This window comes from Pistacia vera, unplaced genomic scaffold, assembly GCF_008641045.1.
Source record: "Pistacia vera cultivar Batoury unplaced genomic scaffold, PisVer_v2 Contig880, whole genome shotgun sequence".
In the NCBI taxonomy this organism is placed as follows: domain Eukaryota; kingdom Viridiplantae; phylum Streptophyta; class Magnoliopsida; order Sapindales; family Anacardiaceae; genus Pistacia; species Pistacia vera.
Genome location: NW_022196757.1, coordinates 699,851 through 717,177, shown reverse-complemented (window position 1 = coordinate 717,177; position 17,327 = coordinate 699,851). Strand labels below are relative to the sequence as shown.

General features: G+C 34.8%; 2 protein-coding genes across 2 annotated transcripts; both read left to right on the top strand.

Annotated features, from left to right (window-relative positions):
• The first annotated feature begins 1,547 nt into the window (after positions 1-1,547).
• On the top strand, positions 1,548-4,141 carry LOC116119317 (pentatricopeptide repeat-containing protein At2g29760, chloroplastic-like). The gene is made up of 2 exons (XM_031405258.1): positions 1,548-1,555; positions 1,790-4,141. The coding sequence occupies exon 2, from the start codon at positions 1,923-1,925 to the stop codon at positions 2,664-2,666; it is 744 nt and encodes a 247-aa protein (XP_031261118.1). The 5' UTR covers positions 1,548-1,555; positions 1,790-1,922; the 3' UTR covers positions 2,667-4,141.
• A 7,292-nt stretch (positions 4,142-11,433) lies between these two features.
• On the top strand, positions 11,434-12,390 carry LOC116119340. Its single transcript, XM_031405281.1, has 2 exons — positions 11,434-11,725; positions 11,975-12,390. Exons 1-2 carry the CDS (start codon positions 11,434-11,436, stop codon positions 12,388-12,390), a joined length of 708 nt encoding a protein of 235 aa, XP_031261141.1.
• The last annotated feature ends 4,937 nt before the right edge of the window (positions 12,391-17,327 follow it).

Below are 17,327 nucleotides of genomic sequence, written 5' to 3'. Positions count from 1 at the left end.
CCAAGAGTAAAAGTGAAAAATCGCTTAAGCAATATATAAGATCGCTTAACCGATTCGTCGCTTTTACTCTTGATCGCTTAAGCGATTTCAGATCGCTTAAGCAATCTTGCACTAGGCAGAATCAAGTTCTGCCCAGATCTTAGATCGCGTAAGCGATACAAAGTATCGCTTAAGCGATTCATCGCTTTTACTCTATAATCGCTTAAGCGACCCACAATAAAGGGATGAATCGCTTTTACTCTGGGTCGCTTAAGTAATTACAGATCGCTTAAGAGATCTTCTACGAGGCAGAATCATCTACCAGTCTAAGATCGCTTAAGCGATACTTTTGCATCGCTTAAGCGATTCAACTCTTTTACTCTTAAGCAATCTGTAATCGCTTAAGCGACCAAGAGTAAAATTGATTAATCCTTTTACTCTGGGTCGCTTAAGTGATTACAAATCGCTTAAGAGATCTACGAGGCAGAATCAACATCTGCTAGCTCTAAGATTGCTTAAGCGATACTTAGTATCACTTAAGTGATCAACTCTTTTACTGTTAAGCGATTACAGATCGCTTAAGAGATCTTCTACGAGGCAGAATCAACATCTATCAGATCTAAGATCGCTTAAGCGATTCATTGCTTTTACTCTTAAGCGATCCTAAATTGCTTAAGCCACCAAGAGTAAAAGCCATCAATCTCTTAAGCGATACAAAAGATCGCTTAAGCGATTTTAGTTCTTGTTAAGCGATCCTATATCGCTTAAGCGATCCTGCATCGCTTAAGTGACAATACAGATACCTTTTCTTCGGCAGCTTCCTCCTCCTCTGCGGCCTCCTCCTCCTCACCTGAACTCTCTCGGGACTCCTCTTCCTTGCCTGAATTCTGGCCGGCCTCCTCTTCCTCGCCAGAACCGTTTTGCTCTTGTTCTCTCTCTTGTTCTGCCGCTGTCATCTCCGCTGCTGGAACACTTTCACTGATCGAAACATCCACCGGAGCAACCATTGAACTACTTGCGCCGCCGGACTCTACGATTCGAAGAGGCATTGGGTTTTCTTCGTCATTGTGAATGTCAGCCATTGTTTTAAGAAAGGAAGAAGCTTTAGGATTGAATTTGGGTTTGAAAATTTGTAGGAATGTGGATTGTTATCGCCGGAAATTGGGCAGAATGCATTTATGGTTGAAAATTTGTAGGAATGTGAACTGTTATCGCCGAAAATTATACAGAATGCGTTTATGGTTTGAAGAATCGATTTTTGGCTTAGTCGGTTTCAATTAAGCGATTTGAATGGGTGGGGCTCTTTTTCAAATTTCAAATTTTAAAAACTTTCATTAATTATGATTGTTTTCTTATACGTTTTAATCTTTTCATTTTAACCCATTTTATGTGTTTAATTAATCTTAGCTATGTCACGTCATCTTCTCTAAATTAAAAAAAAATGAAAAACAGTTTCAGGACCATTTTGTTAAATGCAAACTTGGGATGGCCTGGGAGTTAAATTTCCTCTTCTCCCACCCCTAAAACTTTCTTGCTATTTGTCTTTATGGCGTCGGTGGTGGTGTGTTTTGGTTTGGTGCAGAATTCTCTCATTCTTTTTCTCTTTTCTCTTCCTATATTTTCATTTTAATTGAAAACCAATTTCCTTTAGTTTTACAGACGAGGCAGCCATGATGCTCTTTAGGACTGTAACCGCGCTTTCTCGTCTACGTTCTCGCGTCATAAGTGTTTTTTTCAATCTTCCACTTTATATTTCAAACTAACTTCTTCTTTTTCTTTATTTTGTTGATTCATTGAATCTTTGTCACAGGGCCAACAATCTAATCTCGCCAATTCTGTCAGATGGCTTCAAATGCAAACCTCTTCTGATCTTGTACTTTATTTCCCTCTTTTCGTGCTTCTCTGCTTTGTTTTCTTTTTTGTTTTTAATATCGACTCAATTGATGTTTGGGCATTGTACAGATCTTGCTATTCGTCTTTATTCAAGTTTTGACAATTTATTTCCATTTAGTCTACAAGGTGTTCAATTAAATATATCTACTTTCCACTTCTTGATTCATGTCTGCTCTAGAGCATCTGCTTTCAAACAAGGGAGTGAAGTTCACAGGAGAATCTTGAAATCTGGGTTCGGAAATAATCTATCTCTGACTAATAATTTAATGGGCATGTATAAAAGCTGTGGAAAATTGAAGGCAGTGTGTCAATTGTTTGAAAATTTGCCCAGTAGAGATGTTGTTAATTGGAATACCATGATATCTTGTTATGTTACAATGGGTTTGTATAGAGAAGTGTTGGATTCATTTCGTAAAATGATAGTCAATGGTGTTAGTCCTGATGAGATAACCATGGTTAGCTTGGTTTCAGCAAGTGCAAAGTTGAGGGATGTGAAAATGGGAGAGGCGTTGCATCTCTACATTGAGGAGAAAAATTTAAGCATAGTTGGAAGTTCGGTGGATATGTATATCAAGTGTGGGAAAATGGAGGAAGCACAAAAGCTTCTGGATAGAAGCGGTGCTGATGATGTTGATGTTGTTTTGGGAACTACATTGATTAGTGGGTATGTGAAGTCGAATAAAATAGATGCGGCTAGGTTCCTGTTTGACCAGATGACAGAGAGGAGCTTGATTTCATGGACTGCAATGATTTCTGGTTATGTCCAAGGTGGATATTTTTGTGAGAGTTTGTAGTTATTTAGAGAAATGAGGTTCAAAGTTGTTTGGCCAGATAAGGTTGTGCTCATAACAGCACTTTCTGCAAGTGTTGAAGTGGGTGAATTTCGGTTTGGCAGATCTATCCACTGCTTGATTTTAAAGCATGGAATGAGTGTTTCTTGGAAATGCTCTGATAGACTTGTATGCAAAATGTGAACAAGTTAATGAAGCATGCAGAATCTTTGAGCAGTTGCCTTACAAGACTATTGTGACTTGGAATACAATGTTGGATGGATTTTGCAGAAATGGAAATATTGCAAAGGCAAGAGCCTTTTTTGATGTGATTCCTGAAAAAGATGTTGGATGGATTTTGCAGAAATGGAAATATTGCAAAGGCAAGAGCCTTCTTTGATGTGATTCCTGAAAAAGATGTGATTTCATGGAACACTATAATCAACTGCTATGCTAGATATAATCAGTTTCAGGAGTTGTTTCAGCTTTTCCACAAGATGCAGAGTTCTCATATAAAAGCTGACAAGTTCACTTTGGTTAGTTTGCTATGTCGTCCTGTGCTAGCATTGGAGCCCTTAATCGTGGAATTTGGGTCCATGTTTACATGAAGAAAAATCAAATTAGTCTAGATAGCATGTTAGAAACTTGTCTAATTGACATGTATGGAAGGTGTGGTTGCTATGAAATAGCCTAGGAGTTGTTTTCTGAAATTAGTGAAAGTAATATATTTGTACGGACTGCAATGATAGCAACATATGCCATGGAGGAACAAGCGAATGGAAAACTGGAATAAAGCCCAATCAAGTCACTTTTATAGCTCTTCTAACTGCCTGTAGTCATGGAGGTTTAATAGATGAAGGTTACAAATTCTTTCATAAGATGAGTAGTTACGACATAAACCCTAAGATACAGCATTATGGATGTATGGTCGATCTCCTGGGTCGTGCTGGGCATTTAGATGAGGCATCAAATTTCATTGCTTCCATGCCAATTGAAGCAGATGTTTGCATATGGAGTTCCTTGTTGAGAGCATGTGGAAGCTACCAAAATGTCGAAATAGCTGAACATGCATTCAATACATCTCACAGAGATAGACCCACTGACTGATGCAGCATATGTGCTGCTTTCAAATGTTTATGCAAAAGGTGGTAGATTAGATGGTGTGAGCAGACTAAGAACAAAGCTACATGATATAGGATTAAGGAAGCAACCAGGATATAGCCTTATAGAACAAGATGTTCTTCATAAGTTTACTTGTGGGGATTTCTTTGATCCTCATGCTACAGAAACCACAGTGAAAGGTTGGCTGTAGCTTTTGGGCTTTGAAGCACCCGTGAAAAAACCCCAATACGGATTGTGAATAATCTTCGGATTTGTGGAGATTGTCACTCATTTATGAAGCTTGTATCTCAAACCTATAATAGAGAAATTGTAATTCGAGATAGCCATAGATTCCATCGGTTTCAAGATGGTCATTGCTAATGTGAAGATTATTGGTAATCCAGATTCTAACTTCTTTATTATTGTAAACTGGAAAAAAAATGCTTCAGAATCAAATAATAAATATTTTCAGAAAATGTATCAAACCACTAATTTATCTTAAAAACCTTATTTAAAAAAATGTATCAAAAAACTATTCAGTATTTTATCCTACTCTGATATAATTTTTAGATATTTTATTGAACACGTTTTCAAATTCAAATTCAAATCCAATTCGATTAGATTTAACTAAACTTAAAACACTTTTTCATAATAATATTTTTCATAAATTGTAACTAACAGACCCTTAGTTAATCTAAACGTGCCTCCTCAAAGTACAATCAGATAATGCATATCTAAAACTGAACATCTTAAAACCGGCCTGTCTATTATTAATATTGACCATTATCCAAGATTGTCTTCGAAAGAAGAAGACGAAGACTTTTAAATGTCAACTATAATTAGGTCTGCTTTCGGCTTTCCCAACCCCAACTACACGAAAGAAAAAAAGAAAATAAAAGAGTGATTTAAAGATGAAAAAATATATTGAATACTACAATATAATAATACCTCTTCATATGTATCACAACCCAAAGATTCTATGTCACCTCTAACTTTTTTTATTCATTCTATTTTATCTTAATTTATAATTAATATAATTGATTATTTCTAAATTAAAATCTTACATGTTATATACGTATGTGGTTTGTGATCAAAAGACTCTTTCAATGCAAGATTGAATATTTTCATATGTCATGATCTTTATAATAATGTTAATGTCCATATCTTACGTTTTTATAACATGATTTTTATGGATTTTACTTCCACCAGCATCTGTTTGGAAACTTTTACTTGTACTAGTTATATTAGTATAAATATTATTGTTGAGCCCATGCCAAGTGGCAACTCAATTATTATTTGCATGGACTCTTGGATATATATAACTTTTATTAACTCTATGCTGTAAACAATGACGACAATGTTCTATTTTAATGTGAACAGGCTTAATTTAATTATATTGTGATGTTCGACCACATGTTTTATAATTATTTGTTGAACAAGAGACCTAATTAATTATATTAAAAAATAACCTCAAATATTAAAATATGTAGATCAGTAGATGCTGCTTGACTGCATTTGCATTGCACCTTCCCGAAACCTCTCTTGGATGCCTCTCCAATGCTTAATTAATTAATTAAGTAAGCTTAATCAATTAATTAAGTAAGCTTAATCAAACAATTAATAATTAATTAAAGCATTGATAATCCATGAAGACAAAAATATGTTTTCTAATTTTGTCAATTAATTGATTGATTAAAACCCAACTTACATCAGATGCTTCAATTAATCTTTATTCTAGATTTTATTATTTTATAATTGAAAAATATTAATTTAAATATATATAATTAGATAATGCTTGCTAAAGAAGAAGACCAAGACTTTTAAATGACAACAATGACTACGTCTGCTTTCCCAACCCCAACTACAAGAAAGAAAAAGAGAAAATAAAAGAGTGAATTAATTAAAGATTTTTAATTTTCTCCTAACAAATAAAAGTTTTTAATTAAGGATCTTGAGATAAGATAATAGTGTATTATAATTCTCATCCTCTTATTAAGGGGCGCATGACAAAGCTATTGACAAAAACACTACTTGTCTTTTTAAAGTGTATTAGCCCTAGGATACCGCAGCGGCGTAAGGAACAATTTCACCTTTAATTTAGTAGGCACTCTTAGTTGAACCAAAGAAGGTATTTACCTAAATTAAAAAGGCATTAATGGAAGATGAAAAAATCTATTGAATACTACAATAGTACCACTTCATGTATATCATTGTTTTAAAATATGACCCGTTGTAAGACTCGACAAGGTGACTAGGTTATAGTTGATCGGTCCAACCGGTTAGACTAGCCGGTTGGACTGGTGACGTCAACAATAAAAACATTTTAAAAAACTGTAATTAGTCCCTTAAATTTTAAAATATTACAAAAATCTGGCCGATTGGACCGATGACGTCAACAATAAAAACATTTTTAAAAACTATAAATTAGTCCCTTAAATTTTAATATATTACAAAAATACTCCTATAAAATTACAAATTAGGCTCTGAAATTTTATTTATTTAAAAATTCTGCACAAAAATCCAATTAGTCCCTACAACTTTGAAATAATTCAAAAACACCCCCAAAAACTTACGAGTTAGTCCCTATAACTTAAAAAAAAATCAGAAATCCCTTAGAACTTGAACCGGAACAGAGAGGCTGCCAGGTCTCGGTCCCACTGGCCGGTCCAATCCGGGTTTTACAGTAGTGATGTATATCACAACCCAATGACTTTACGTCGCCTTAACTTTTTTTTTTTTTTTTTGTTTATTTATTCCCTTTTTTCTTTATAATTAATATCATTGATTATTTCTAAACTAAAATCTTACATGTTATATACATATTGGTTTGTGATCAAAAGACTCTTTCAATGTAAGATAGAAGTTTCATTGAATATTCCCTTAAGTCACGATCTTTATAATAAGGTCTATGTTAATAGTCTCTTAAAGTGATTATGACCTACTCGAAGACCTTGACTTAGTCTTCCAATATATTTAGGTCTAAAATTAAGGATCTTCATATAATTTGGGGGAGCCCNCCCGCACTTTTCTTCTCTTTTCTTCTTCTTCACCTGTCGGAGAGTATTCAGAAGACGTGATGATTTTCTCCATTTCCTCATCAATCGATAACTCCTGTGAACAACAATCGAAACTGCAAAATGCTTTCTCGCCTCAGCAATAAATCAATCAAACTAGAGTCTTTACCATAGAATTTTCCAGCGAAGGTGCATCCACAATTAATAAATAGGTTATTAGTACTGTGATTGGAGCATACCTGTATATGTAAATGTCTTTACGCTCCAATTCCTTGCGGAAAGTGTAGCAGAAGCTCAAGAAATCAACAGAAGGATACGGGTCGGTTGAGCTCTTCACGCCTTCAGTTTCCTTCACTTCACGTCTTCACCCTTGCAAATGTTGTTCATCAACTCAATAGAGTGACCTTCCAAAATGCAGTCCCCATATATATGAGTTGTCTTTAAGGTTGGGACCATGAGTTATCACACAGGTATAATCCTCAGAAAGCTCAATCTTACTTCTTGAGAGGGCTTCGATAAATCCGTTGCCAGAGCCACTGGATACAAACATCGAATCTGGTTTCACATGCGAAAAATTGTTTAAATTTAAGCTTCCTCCAATGAGTGGCAGATCTAGAAATTTCCCTCAATGGGGGTAAAATATAAACCAAAAAAAAAAATAATAATAATTAAAACCAATCTAACTACACTTTTTTTTTTTTCATTACAATGAGCTTCAATGAAAAGTTATAAAATACAAATAAATATCTTCAAAAAAACATAATTTTGTAAAAATAGAACAATTTTTCTATAATTGTCCTTGACTAGTTTTCTTATTCTAAAACGTTAGATAATTATCTCATTGTCAATTGTATCAAATACATCTTTCTCAATATAGATGACCAAGCAATCATTCATCCATTGATCTCCCATTCGATTGCATAACCGATTTTTCACAAGATTCATTATAGAAAAAACNTAGGACAATATATTGACCAAGAATGCTTCCAAGTATGACAATTTCAATTTTTCCTGCTCACTCCTTTAATAGGTGGTGGTAGTTATATGTAGCAGTCACCTCACAAAAATTTTTATAGCTATGGAGTATGATGTTTATAGCTATTCAGTGGCTATATTACCCTGAGTATATAAGAAAAGGTATATACTCCATGAAGTATGATATTTATAACTATGGAGTTCTACTTCTGCAAATCATTAGTGGCAAGAAGACTACATGCTATTGTGGCTCTTACAGAGATTTGACCCTTTTAGAATATGTAAGTTACTGGTCATTCTTTCTTATAGACATCCTGATTTTTTTTTTTTTTTTTTTTTGAAAAAATTGTGATTTACTATAGTGAGAAGCTTGGCCAAAGATGGGTAACATTTAAGTTACTTCAGGGGTATGAATTGTGGAAAGAAGGTGAAGTCATGGAGTTTTTCGATTTATCACTAGACGATTTGTCTTCTCCATGGAAACTGAAGAAATGCTTGCAAGTAGCTCTACTATGTGTCCAGGAAAATCCTGTAGATAGACCAACCATGTTGTATGTTTATACGATGCTCAAAAGCGAAACTGCAACCATCTCAACTCCTAAAAGGCCTACATTTTCAGTTAAAAGAGATGAAGATGAGGAAAGTAAATGTGCATTGAAGGTGAAAATTTGCTTAGTCGATGAGGCAACAATCACCAAACGGGTAGCCAGATGACAATGTAGCCTCTCATGGTACATAACTAGAGAAGATATTGACATATTTGCGCTCAATCACCAATCAAGTAAGCCTAATCTGTCCTAGAATATGATGGAAGCTGCCCTTGGAAAGTGGTAGATAATCACAAAATTTTCTTGAAAATGTAATGAGTGTTCTTACATTCAAGTGTTTATAGAAAGTTCATGAGAAATTTAACAAGTCAGCATGTCTTGACAAGGAACAGAAGCCAAATGACTTGACCCTGTCTCAAAATATTTTCTAATTGTTTTATACATGGCTAAAAATTCTAGTCCTAGGGAAGTATAATGTTAATGTGTAAATATGATCATCTTCCTCTTCTTTTTTATTATGTCTTGCCGATTGAAGTTTTCTATTTCAAAAAATTGGATCAAAGCTGGTTACTGGTATGCTGGTAGTGAATTTCCCATATCAGAAATAAATTATGCCTTGTTTACTCACCTTATATGTGCTTTTGCCAGTGTAGACTCTTCCACTTACTAGCTGTCCATTCCATCTGCCAATGAACAATACTTCTCAAGCTTTATTGGTACCATCTTATGCGAAAGTCCATCAGTTACAACTCTTCTTTCAGTCTGGAAAGGATAGAATGCAACAGGTCAATCCATATTGGGCAACAAAGTGAACTATTCAGTTCTATCTTCAATGGTTAGTGATTCTTCTCATAGGAAGTCTTTTATTGAATCTTCGATGAAAACCGCTAAGCGTTATGGATTTAAAGTGATTCTTCATAAGGAACAACCATTCCTTATGAAGGAATGACTGTTCCTTATGAAGGAACACATAAGGAATGGTTGTTCGTTTCTAGTAATTCCTTGGGTACCTTGGGTGTGGTGGGAGTTGACGTGACAGGGTTAATATGTTATCATGTTAAGGTTGTAAGAGAAGATTGTGAGATTGGGTTGTAAACGTAACATTTTTCAAGTTCTTATACTTATATAATACACAACTCATGTGTAAGCCTCAAATTGGTGATAAGAAATTATTTAATCACAAGGTCTCATAATTTTTTTTTTTTTTTTTGAGCATATACTAGGGTGAATAATGTTATAACAAAAAGGCATTTTATAAATAAATTTGTATACAAACTATTAGTCCAATTAATTTTTTTTTTTGTATGCACGATTTTTCCTAGTCTTTTTATTAAGAACAAAAAATGTCAGTTAAACAAAAATGGGCAAAAAAATGGGTTAGGGCATCTCCAACCCAGCGCTATTTTGGTGTAAAAACACCAAAATAGCGTGACACTTACCTCCAACCCAGCACTATTTTCTGCCCCAATTTAGTGCCCAGCTACAGTGCCACGCCAAATTTGGTGTAGCACTGTTTATGCACACCAATTTGGCGTGGCACTGTTCAAACAGTAAAATTTTTTTTTTTTTTTTGGTGATTTGTATTTAAGTTAATTTGATTATTATTTATATTAATATTTATAATAATAAATTCATAATAATTATATAATTCAAAAAATTAATGATGAAAAATTAAAAACGAAACTTTATTCAATGTAAATTTTAAACTACAATAACTCAAAATAAAAATTAACACTAATTTAAAAACACTAAAATTAAAAGAAAATACAACATAAACTAAAATAACAATTTAGTATTCCGGTAGATTAGTTCCGGATCCTCTACGATTATCAAAATATTGGAAAGAACTAGAGTTATTTTGAGACCTTTGACCTTGTTATTGAGCTCTTTTTTACATAATTCTTGATTGCTCATTTTGAAAAAACTCACGTAGGCTTGGATCGGTTATGGAATTCAAATTTTTGAATAAAATTTTGTTATCTTCTCGATATTCTGCCAAAGCCAATTTTTTCATTTGGATTTCGTAATTTTGTGCCCTAGCTGAGTTGCCCCGATTGAAAATAGCAGCGAGCTGTCAATTTTCTTCTTGAATAGTTTCAATACTGTTTGAAACTTTTTCATCATTTTTCCTTTTAAATTTTGCTTTCTTCACCCCAATGGGTCACTGAGCTGAACTACCCCCAATATCTTCATCATCTATGTTTAGAGAATATGACGACATGTCACAAGACACCAATTGGGGAGACTTTGAAGTGGGAGTCTCTGATTCTTGTGAAACAAACCTACCGGTTTGCCTTTGAAATACTTCTATGGCGTTAACATTATCTGTAAATTTTTCAATATCCTTAAGTATAAGCCACACATGATCAAATTTGAAACCTTTCTTGTAACTTTTATCTTGTGCTAGTAACATTTTGGCTTGAATCATCTACAAAGCAATATACATATAACGTTAAAATCAATTAGATAATAAAAAAATTAATTAAATGTGACAAATACTCACAATATCTTGCTCAGAAGCACAACTTGGATTCATATTTTCAATTTGATGTACACATCCCCTCAATTTGCTAATATCTTTAAAGATTAGTTGCATTCGACAATGCAAAGATCTTTTGTTTCGAACCAAAGTGAGAAGCACGAGTTTGGAACTATTGTAGTCAAGCTCAACTCGAGACTAGAATTGATCACTAGATTGGTTTATACCTAAAATCGGGTTTTGAGAAACATCAAGATAAATATGACATAGATGCATGTCTTCTTCATTTGTGTACGAAGAACTTCGTTGTATAGTCATTTTGTAACACAAATGAAGAAGATATATGCTTTTTTTTTTTCTAAGAGGAAATATAAGAGATGTGTTCAAAACTAATGTGTTGTATGCTCTTTTATAACATAAGTTTGAACTGAAAGCTTGAATGGACAACACATCTTTTTGAGCTTGAATGAACAATACATCTTTTGAAATAAGCTACAAATCTAAAAAGTTTGAATGGACAATACATCTTTTTGAATAAGCCACAAATCTCAAAAGCTTGAATGGACAATACATCTTTTTGAATTATTATTTTTTATCTAGAATAGTATTTTCTTCAACTATAAAAGCTCACACCAAATCAACTTCCAAATCATTCAACTAATATATCTACAAAGATGAATTTCAATTTTGGAGGTCCATCTCATTTATCATCTTCTAATTCATCATCATTTTCCGACAATGAAATTGATGATGAGGAATTGATGAATGATCTTGAAGCGATTGATGTAGAGCAAGAAGCAATCCTTCGCATGAGAGCTAACAACAACCTCCTCCTCCTTCACTATCTCAATCAACAAAACAACCAGGTGATTCGTAGAGGACCAAATCCTGGTCATAGAGTCATCAATCGCAATCGGGAAACTGCTGATCGTAATCTGTTCAACGATTATTTTGCCGATAATCATGGTATAATGATTCGATGTTTTGCCGATGATTTTGAATGTCTTGAAATTTATTCATTCGTATTGTTGATCGCGTGAAAGGTCATGATAATTACTTTGTACAACGAAGGGATGGGCTCGATAGGCTCGGATTGTCTGCTTTTCAAAAGATAACAGCTACTTCATATTGGTGAACAACATGGTTTTCCAAGAATGTTGGGTAGTTTAGATTATATGCACTAGAAGTGGAAAATTTGTCCAATGGCTTGGGTAGGACAATATGTTGGTCGTAGTGGTTCCCCAACTATTATTCTTGAGGCTGTAGCTGATTATGATCCTTGGATATGGCATGCATTTTTTGGTTTGCCGGGTTCCAACAATGACATTAATGTGTTGGAGGCATCTCATTTGTTTGCCAACCTAACTCAAGGTATTGCTCCTTCTGCTCATTATATCATTCAAGGAAAAGAGTATAATATGGGTTATTATTTAGCTGATGGTATATACCCAAAGTGGTCTACTCTTGTGCAAACTATTCACGATCCACGTGGTCCAAAAAAAAAATTATTTGCAATGAAACAAGAAGGATGTAGGAAAGATGTGGAACGTGCGTTTGGGGTTCTCCAATCGCGGTTTGCAATTGTGGCAGGACCGACACGTTTTTGGGGAAAAAAAAAATGTATTACATGATATAATTATTGCGTGTATTATTATGCACAACATGATAATCGAGGATGATCGTAATGTTGATGCATCGATTGAGAATCAGATGGAAGCGCCAACTCCCAAAGTTGAAATTGTCGTAGATGAAAATGTCCGATTTCAAAATTTTCTTGCTCAACATAGACAAATCAAGGATACAGAGGCTCACCATGCTCTTCGAAATGCATTAATTGATCATTTGTGGGAAGAATATACTAATTCGGAAAATTAAATTACTATCAATATGAAATTTTATTTTTGTGTTGTTTTTTTTTATTTTTTTTGTATCATTTTATATTAGATGTAATGTTTATTTGATTAAAAAAATGCTTAATTTTATTAAATTAGTATAATTTTTAAAGTAATTATTATTTAATAAAAATATCATTTCTAATATTTAATTAATATATACAAAAATAATGAGTGAAATAGAGTAATTGTTGATTATTACAATTAAAAAAAAATATATATTCATTTTTATGTAATATTTGGTGCAGTGGATTGGAGATGCAATAGTGTTTCATACAAAAAATCACACCAATTTGGTGTGAAACTTGCACCAATTTAGTGCAATGAGTTGGAGATGGTCTTAGTAAAAATGGGTTAGTGCACCAAAATGGATTAGCTAACTCTAACCGATATTAATTATAAAACCAAATAGTCATGGGCCAAGTAAAGTTTAATATTTAACACCCCTAAACTTTATTTGGGCGTAACCTTAAGTGCAAAAGATGGTGTTGTTTTAATAACAAACTCGGTGATCCGAGATAGTTGCAGATTAGGAAATTGGCAGTATTTCGCTAGTTATAATTCTGGCTAAAGATTTTGCTTACTAATTGAATTGGCTATATAAGACGCTTGGCTAAATTATGTACAGCGTCTCAAGAAGAATTGTGCTATGCTCCCCTGATCCTATAGAGCGAAGAGCTGCCTGGTGATCCTAAGTTGCAGCACTTCGGGCGTTTGTTTTTATAATGCTGTCAAAGACGTTTATGACCTAATTTTGTCTTTTTCCATTTAGACCCAACATTGTAGCGGAAGTTGGCAGGTTTTATTATTTTTTCAACTGCATGCCTTGACTTCGTAAACTTTGTGCTTTCAAATCTGTTTTGACTCATATGAACCACGAGATTAAGTCTTTGCTCGAAGAGGAAGACCTTCATCTACCAACAAAATATCACAAAAATATTTCAATAAAATTTGAACTTTTGTATCATATGCATATAAGTTGTGCATAAGGCATTTAGATTTGTGAAAAATGATAGCATGAACTATGTACATGGTGATAGTGGTTTTCAAACACATCTACGTAATACCCATTCTAATTATGTTAGACTCTGCACTAAGTATGATTGGTTGTGATTCCATCTAAATGGTAAGATGCATCGGGTATGATAGATTGTTGTATTGCCAACTCGAGCAATGTAGGATGTGTATGGTCGAAGGCCTGAGCGATGCAGGATTTCCCTAGGCAGGATGGATTAGTGGTTCTGCGTGGTGACGTTAGATCTTGTAGGTATGACTTTTTTACCCCTGGGTTATTTGGATTGTAAGATATGAACCTGATTTCAAATGTTTCTCCTTATTTTGAAATAAGACTATCGTGTATATTTTATGATGTTTATTTCAAAAATACAGTTTTATGGTTTACAGATTTACATGGCACGTCACTTGAGTCTCATGGGTGCTCCCAAAGCCTATGAATGATTAGAAAATAGAATATGCATTGGGATAAAATAGTACTTGCAAATAATTTGAAACTGGGGCATGTTTGGTTGGCTATTATTAATCATTATTCTGTTAGTATTTAGATAAAAAATAAATATGTGTTTGCTTATTTATTGATCAACCAATCTGAAAATTAATCTAATTCAAATAGCTTTTTTTTTTTTTTTTTTTTTTTTTTTTTGTCTACAAATGAACCAGGGTGGCACTTTGTTTTCTGATTTTCCTAATTAAAAATTGTCTTTTCTCCCATCGCTCTCCCTCGACTCCAGAAACTTTCTTGATTATATCTTTTCTCCCACGGGGAGGTTTATTAAAAAGACATATTGAGTTAAAATTTAATTAAAAGGCTATGTAATTTGTAAGTTAACTAAATAGCCTTATTTTTTATTAAGCTTAATTATATATGATTAGGGGTTAATCAGGATTAATGATAATTGTGTAATCTTTTAAAAATATAATATGTCCCCAAAGAGTCAAAAATCTTGCAAAGAGCCCAAAACCTTCTTCTTTTCCTCCTGCCGCGTAACGCATTCTCAGCCATAACGTTGTCCAACACGATTCTCCTTTCCTCCTGAAATTTCATCCAGGTATGTGTATCTCCTTCGATTTATATTTCAATAACAAAGATCTGGGTTATGGTTTTGATTTAGCATGGATGGGGTGGGTTATGATTTTGATAGTTGTTTAGGTTGTTGGGCTGTGTTCGATGTAATGGAAGTTGAAAGGAGTGAAATATGTTGAAAATTTGTTTGGGTATGTGTTATGGGTATGATGGATCGATTGTAGGTGGAGACGATATGAAAATGTGTTTGGGTATGATGGATCGCTAAGCGTCGGCGTATCACAAGGATTGGTAGATCTGGTAATGCAGCAGATAGATCGTTAAGCGATCAGGTATGTGGCATAAGATCGCTTAAGCGATCATGGTTATTTATACTCGATCGCTTAAAATAACCATGATCGCTTAAGCGATACACCGACCATATAAGCAACTGTCCAGATTCTTTTTAAAATATTTTAACCCTTAGTACACATTTAAGAATATTTTTCTTGCATTACAGGTAGTAGTTGGCTATTATTACACATGGGACAAGTGTGTTGGGTTTGAATATTTTGGTGAGTGGGTGGAGGAAGAAAATAGTTGGAAGTGGATTGGGAAGAGCAAATAAGTTATACCAATGCTTGTGACCACAGAGGTTAGTTTTGATGAGTTGTTATGAAATAATTAAAAGAGGTGATTTGAGTTGCTCGCGTAATGATATAGTTGTGAAGTATGTTTTAAGCAAAGTTCTGAACATTATAAGGTACCTCCTGCTATATTAAAGTCGGATGAAAGTGTGAAGTTATATATGATTGATGTGGCCGATAATGGTTCGGGCCGATTTTAAGGGTCTTTTGTAGAAAAATCGGCGGAAATTGGTTCAAATGAAGGGGATAACGAGGAAGTAGGCAGAGATTTGCCTGGTTTTAATTTGAACTACGAGGCCATTGATTTGTTAGTTGAAAAATCAAAAGTGACGGTGAATTGGGTGGTGAGGAGGACACTGTAGAAGAGGTTGGTGATGGGGGGCAGAATGAAAATGTTGAGGAGGAGGACCCATACATGTTCCCACAGATGTAGAGATTCTTTAACAACAGATTATGCAGAAGGTGTAGATTGTGAGGAAGAGAACACTATGGTTTTTATGCAGGTTCAGAGGGGGCAATTGGAGGTGGTAGTGAATCAGCTCATGTTTTTACGGGGATCGGAGTTGCGATAGGGTATTTATTTGACAACAAAGAGGAATTGGTGAGGAAGCTAAAACTTGTTGCGTGAGAGGTCATTTTGAGTTCATCACCAAAAGTCAAATTCATTGGCAGTGACGATTACATGTCGTGACCGAAAGTGCAAGTGGCGGGTTATTTTAGAAGGTTGGCGAAGTCCGAAAAATTTATTCTTAGCACATATAACCGTGAGCGCACATGTGGTTTGGGACATATTTCAGGTGAGCATCGACAGCCTCCGCTGATGTTATTGGCAATTTGTAAAAGTCAGTTCGTTGAAGGGAAAGGTCCATCTCCTAAAGATATTCAGAGACTTGTGCGCACAGAGTTGGGATGTGCTGTTAGTTACTGGAAATGTTGGAAAGGGAGAAAACATGCACAAGATTTGTAGGGGCACACTGGAGCACGGGTACGCAGTATAGAAGCGTACCGTTATATGCTTGAGTTGACAAACCAAGGTAGCAAGACGGCTTTGAAGTAGGACAGGAATATGATGTTTAATTTTTTGTTGCAAGGTTTGCATAAGGTTTTGTAAACATGAGAAAGGTGTTGGCTGTTGATGGTTGCTTTGACGGAAAGTATGGAGGTACATTGTTGGTGGCCACTGCACAGGATGGCGAGAAACACATAACCTATTGCATGGTGTGTGGTTGACTGTGAGAATGACGAGTCGTGGACTTGGTTTTTTCAGCAATTACGTAGTAGTGCCTGACAGTGACGAGTTGTGCATATATACCGATAGGCACAACTCTATAAGAAGGGGATGCCACTATACCGTCAAGCACATCACAGATTCTGTATGAGGCACCTTGGTGAGAACATAAAACAAAGTTTAAGTGTGCTGGCCTCCTTCAGACATACTACATGGCAGCAAAGCTTATCGGTTGACAAGTTCGAGGAGCACTTCCAGGAAATCCAAATAAGGATGATAGAGTTGCTAAGTATCTTGAGCGTGATGTGGTTTCGAGCGATGGAGTAGAGCTTATTTTCCGGAAGAATTTGATGTCATGACACAAACATAACTAAGTCATAATTTGAAGTTGTTATAGAAAGGAGAGTTCAATAGTTGCACTTTTTGATGCAATCAGAGGACATTGTCGCGTTGGTTCCATGAGTGGTCGTACGAAGTCATATAATTTTCTACAACCCTTGTTCTGTCAGCTGAAAAATATTTGTGAGAACGTATAGACTGTCAATGCACTGTTTGCCTATCTCTTAATGCTCAAGAGTTCACTGTGCACGGCTATGGTGGGATGCCGTAGTTAACCTTTTTAGAAAAACTTGCAGCTGTAAGTGTGACATTCAATGTTTACCTTGTCCTCATGCACTAGCAGCACTGAAACACCAACGGAAGCCAGATTTTGGTTCAAGAATTTACATGGAACTTTGCTCCCCTCTCTATATGACAGATCACTACAGCTAGCTTATTCAGA